Source organism: Cynoglossus semilaevis, chromosome W, assembly GCF_000523025.1.
Source record: "Cynoglossus semilaevis isolate Cse_v1.0 chromosome W, Cse_v1.0, whole genome shotgun sequence".
In the NCBI taxonomy this organism is placed as follows: domain Eukaryota; kingdom Metazoa; phylum Chordata; class Actinopteri; order Pleuronectiformes; family Cynoglossidae; genus Cynoglossus; species Cynoglossus semilaevis.
The window spans coordinates 15,183,219-15,188,704 of record NC_024327.1 but is presented as its reverse complement, the minus strand read 5'-3'; the positions used below and the strand labels follow the sequence as shown (position 1 = coordinate 15,188,704).

The 5,486-nt window shown below is 41.4% G+C and overlaps 1 protein-coding gene across 1 annotated transcript in view; it reads left to right on the top strand.

Annotated features, from left to right (window-relative positions):
* The first annotated feature begins 1,547 nt into the window (after positions 1-1,547).
* LOC107990217 (single-stranded DNA-binding protein 3-like) overlaps positions 1,548-5,486 on the top strand; it is a 45,641-nt gene continuing 41,702 nt past the window's right edge. The window contains exon 1 of the mRNA XM_025052753.1: positions 1,548-1,920. Within this exon, the coding sequence (XP_024908521.1) occupies positions 1,865-1,920 (56 nt within the window). The 5' untranslated portion in view covers positions 1,548-1,864. The remainder of the gene's footprint in view (positions 1,921-5,486) is intronic.

Here is a 5,486-nt window from a genome sequence, read left to right as displayed (position 1 = left end):
AATATGACTCCTATTGCCAGGAGTTTGGTTCCGGAGATGCGGACAGGTGGGGCTGGAAAATTCCCACTTGTTCAAATTTGGTAATGACCAAAGAATTTTGAGAACCACTGAACTAGCGAATTAAAACATTTTTTGGACTTCAACCAACTCTAGCACTAGTGCTTCTGGTCTTTTAGCAGGACGTTGCTTTTGTAACTAGATAATTCTTGTGGTCTATCTTTTAAAAAACAGTATGTCATACTCCCACATTTTGTTCATCTGATGATAAAGGATTCTTTATAATAATTTCTGAACACCAACAATTACCATGGTCACATGCTTCACCCTCCTGCTCCCTGGTGCACGATGGGCGTCATGTTGTTCTTTTTCACTCAGAACATTCTGTTTTCAACTCTCTCAACTCTATACATGTTTGTCTTCCTTAACACCTCTGTGAATAAACATAAATGCAAATGCCGTTAGTTTTGTTTGCGAGTCATGTTTGTGCAGCGTGCTGTGTGTACATCACCAGAGGGTGTGATTGTCTACAAAAGGAACAGCCAAAGCTAGTTGTTTGAAATCCTGGTTGGAAGGTTTCAAATCCCCCATTTACACACTTGAAGAGGGGGAATAGAGGGAATGGAGTGTGTACACACACACACACACACAGACACTCTTTAGAATATTTTTTGGTCTAAGGATTGATCTTGGGCATAGAAATCACAGAGAACCAAAGCCTGGTCATGATAGGCAGGATCCGTCATATGTCAAAGTTAAATTAGTAATACTCCCATACACTACATTAGACATTAATTAATAGTAATTAGGGGTCAGCGAGAATGACATTTCAGTAGTTAGAGTTAAGCTTAGACAATAAATGTTTTGAATTGCTTTGTTGGGATCATTTCCTTTTGTCAGCCATTTCATTGTGGAACTGCTTTAGTTCCTGTTCTCAATGACTTCAAACTACAATTTTATGATTGATCTGCCTAGTCAGCTGGAGATAAATTAGCAATAGTATAGTGTTCAACGCTGTTCTGGACTTAATAGGACCCACCACATCAATGTTTGCTATAAATGAACATGTTAATAATCGGTGACCGATATTCAGGTGACCCATATGAAATGAAATAAAAAAACGATAATTTATACTACAATAATTTTTACTTGGAGCTTTGCACCACAAACAGTATGCACAAACTTAAAAAAAACAATTTTAAATAGCATAAAAACCTCAATAATGGTTGAAATAATATATATATATATATATATATATATATATATATATAGAGAGAGAGAGAGAGAGAGAGAGAGAGAGAGAGAGAGAGAGAGTAATAGGTTTATTTACAGTTTCCTCCGGAACGGGTTGAACATTGCCAATCTTTGTCATCTACTTCCCCAGCTCATTTGTTGTTCTTCGGGATTAAAATAACATCTCCGCATCCTATTAGTTACTTTACTGCCACCTACTGGCGATATTTTCACACTAAAGCAAACAGATTAAGAGAAAGAGAAGATATTTCTGTTTAATTTCTCAAAAACTGTGATGACGATATGTAATTGTATACGTCTGTGTGTGTGTGAGGATGAGAGACAAGACGGACAGACAGTGATTTCAGACAGACCTAAGGGAGAGAGATAGACGGAAAAAGAGAGAGAGTGAAGAGTTAGAAAGATGGAGCTAGCGAGACGGGGGTGGAGCTTCTCGTGAGGGACGTGGTCGTAAACTTGTCACTCAATGGCGGTTTCCACGGCGAGTGGGCGGTCTCGAAACGCGGGCCATCCAATGGGAGAGGACGCTGCGTGTGTCACCATGGTGACGGGGCTGTGCCCCGGGGGTTGTGATGGGTTGACAGGTGCGTGACAATCGCAGCTCTCTGCAAGCATGTACGCCAAAGGCAAGACTAACAACGTGCCGTCCGACAGCCAGGCCAGAGAAAAGTAAGTTTTATTTATGGGGGAGGAAACCGCGGGCTGTGAGGGAAGTTGATGAGCGACCGTGGGCAGTCACACACTGCTCACAGGGGAGGACGCACGGCGCACGACTCCACACTCGGCACGGAGCTGAGCCTGCTCTCTCTGACAGCCTTGGAGAGTTGACTGCTTCGTTTATTTTCAGGAAAGATAGACTTTTTTTGTCGGAGGGGGATTTGTTGTTCTTTCAGGAAGTATAGCGGAATTACTTGTAGTTTATAAGCCTCGCTGCTTTCTCTTGTGATTCCCTGGCTTTTTTTGTCCTTTTTCTGTCTGTTAGATTTGTGACAGTTTGAGCATCTTTGTCGTATTAATACTGGCTTCGTTTGTCTATTTTCTTTAGTTTTTTTTATCAGTGTTGTAAACATGCACGCTTTCAGGTCACGGCTGTGCCGTCCGGTGTTTTCAGGTGTCTGCGTCTACGGGGTCAAACCGCTCGGCAAACAGTGGATCCTCACTGTGTCTCCACATCTGGAGACCATAACAATCGATGTAGGGTTTCGCTTTGTTTTCATAAACAATAACAATCGTCACCTCGTATCAAAACACAACATGACTTGGTTTTTGTCTCCGCTTGAATTCACATCAGAATACAATAGATTCATATGTGGTTTCATTGTTTAAAGTAGAAGGTGAACGGTTAGTTGGAATTTAATTAATTATCAAAACGCATCAGATTTCTTAATAATAAAGCAGAACTTTTTTTAACAAATCCATTTCAAATATATAATTGGAAATTACAATTACTGGAAGGATGTATCAGGCATAACTCCATCCATCCATCCATCCATTTTCATCCGCTTATCCGTTACCGGGTCACGGGGGCAGCAGTCGCCACCCAAATCCCATTGCACCGTACCAACCCCCCAAACCTTTCTGCGGGTGGTGAGTCCACTGGAAGGTATTAACCGCCCTAACCGTTGTTGTTGTTACTCAGCCAGTGTTTGTGGGTCTGATGGACCCGTTGCATTTTGTGGCTTTTGATGCCTCACAATCAACACTTTTATGTTAAAATACTGAACAGATGTTTACCTTATCCCAATTACAAGCAGTATAAACAATATACAGTATATGGTTAATATTTGCCCTTTACCTTTGTTAGGTCACATTTATATGTTATAGGTATGTTCTGTGTACCTACACTCTGTCCTCCTCCTGTCTAGGCCTGCTCTGTGTGTGTGTGTGTGTGTGTGTGTGTGTGTGAGTGTGTGTGTGCGTGTGTGGGTGCATGTGCGCGTGTGTGTGTGGTACACAGAACATCAATTTCCACACTTCTATTAGCCCCGGGTCCAGTGGACCCGGACATCTTATATGTAATAGAAATGTGTAGGGGGGTGTATGGTGTGTGGTCATTAAATATGTATTCTGATATGTGTTCTTCACAGAAAATGAGCCAAAGCCAGTGAGTCTCAGTTTGAAAAATTAAATAGTTATATCATTTTTCTTTTATTAAAAAGTGAAAACGGGTCCCACAGACCCGAACACCACACAAGGGTTAAACTAGATGACTGACTTTCTTGGAATGACGATCTTTAAGTACATCTTGTCCAACAAGTTTTACTCGTGTGGTAAGAATCATTTCATAATTAATGATGAGGGGATGAGTGTGACAGAGTTACGGTGACAAAGGAACAGCTTGTTGTATTTTAGCTCTTCACCAGTTGGCACCTGTGTGAGCCATTTAAGTTTATAGATGTGAGGAGTATGTCCATAAAATGTAGGATTAATCACTTTTACATCCAGCTCATGTAACTAGAGAATTGTGCCTTTTGAATCCAGTTCATTGGTGTTTGTCAATAGTGTGATTTAGTGTTCAGCTCCGGTCCCTCGAACCCCATTCTTTGTCCCCAATCGATGTGGAAAGGATGGGACTGAGCAGTGTGGCTCCATCGCTGCCCTATCACACTCGGAGGCAGAGCTGGAAAGATTCCTTAGGCATACTCAGTGAGAGAACATTGAAGCATGTGGAAGATTGTGTGTGTTGGGTTGTAAATTATACGGGTTCTGGTAATCCATAGTGGAGAGATTCTGACCACTGGCCGTTGACAGAACAGCTCATTTGTATTAAAGGAGGAAGACCACTACCTCCAGTTAATGTCCACATGTCATCATCTACAGTTACACACAGAAACACTTGTTTTTGTTCTGTGATGTTTTTGTCAAAAATGTGTCGGTGTGTGTGTGCTGAAGCATCTATTAAAGCAAATGATTTTTCTACCAATGAAATATGTGTTGTAAGTTTATCCCGACCTTCTTTGTTACTCCAGATCACTGTTCGTGTTTAAATAGTAAGGCAAGGGTGTTGCTTCCTTGTCTGTTACTGTCAAAGTCCAGATGAGAACAAGGACAGTACGGATGTCGAGAAAACACTGGATAAAAGACAGAAGAAAAAATGCAACAGAAATCTGGGGTTTTATTTGTTTCTTCACAAGCTGCCTGGTCTATCAGTGGTGTGTATCAGAGAAACAGAACGGACCCAGTACAGCCGAAGCTTCAGTTGTTTCTCATTTCTGCAGCATGGCAGGGGATCAGAGAGTGGGAGAGTCAGAGAGCAACAATAGATTGAAGCAGAGGAGGTGAATAAGAAGGGGGGGGGGGGGCAGCAGGACTGAGGGAATTTGCTGGATCATTAGTTTACAGTCTTGTAGTATTGACCTTAGAATGGACCCCTGCAGACAGAGGGCCCTGGCATCTGGCCCATGTAAATGCAGAGGAACTCTGATTGCAGCTAACCTCCACTCGGCTCTGCTATCTTCTCTCTCTCTCTCTGTGTGTGTGTGTGTGTGTGTGTGTACGTCTGTGCGTGCATGCGTGTCATTTGAACCTCATTGTGTGCTAGTGCCACAGCAATTTCTTTTTGCCTCACAGATCATACTTTGAGGCAAAGGGTAATAAAGCAACATTGTAGGTTGCAGACATGAGACAACTGGACCATCCAATAGGAGTCAAGACATATCACAGTTCTAGCAACATTTAACAACATTGGACAGTAGAGTTGTTTAATCATTTTAAAGGCAAATTTACAAAAATCAACTTTGTACATTTCATATAAAGTCCTGACCGTTCTGAGTGAGATCATTAGAAACAGACAATGTCACTTTGCGACAATAGTCTGACACCACCGAGTGGCATTCATACATTGCTTATATACAGTCTGTGGTCTAACATACTTTTTATGGCATAACTGTAGTTTTAATGTCTTTCTAAATTTGCCGCAGTAGTGTAATGCTCAGTGTTGGATATATTGCTTCAGCAACAGCAGTGTTGCTAAAACCTCTGGAAACAACAAACATTTTTTAACAAGATGTTTGATCCATCCCAGAGTAACTGAGGCAAAAAAACTGTACCATCTGTATACAGATTTGGTAAAAGACAGTTGGGAGAACATATATTTTTGATTTGTTAATATGTTTACACAAAATCATTTTTGGTCAAATGTGAAATGCTCAAAATCAGCTGCAAAAAGAAAATGAAAGTGAGACACACCCCCCCCCCCCCGCCCCCCTTTATCCCTTCTTTACTCCAGTGTTGTT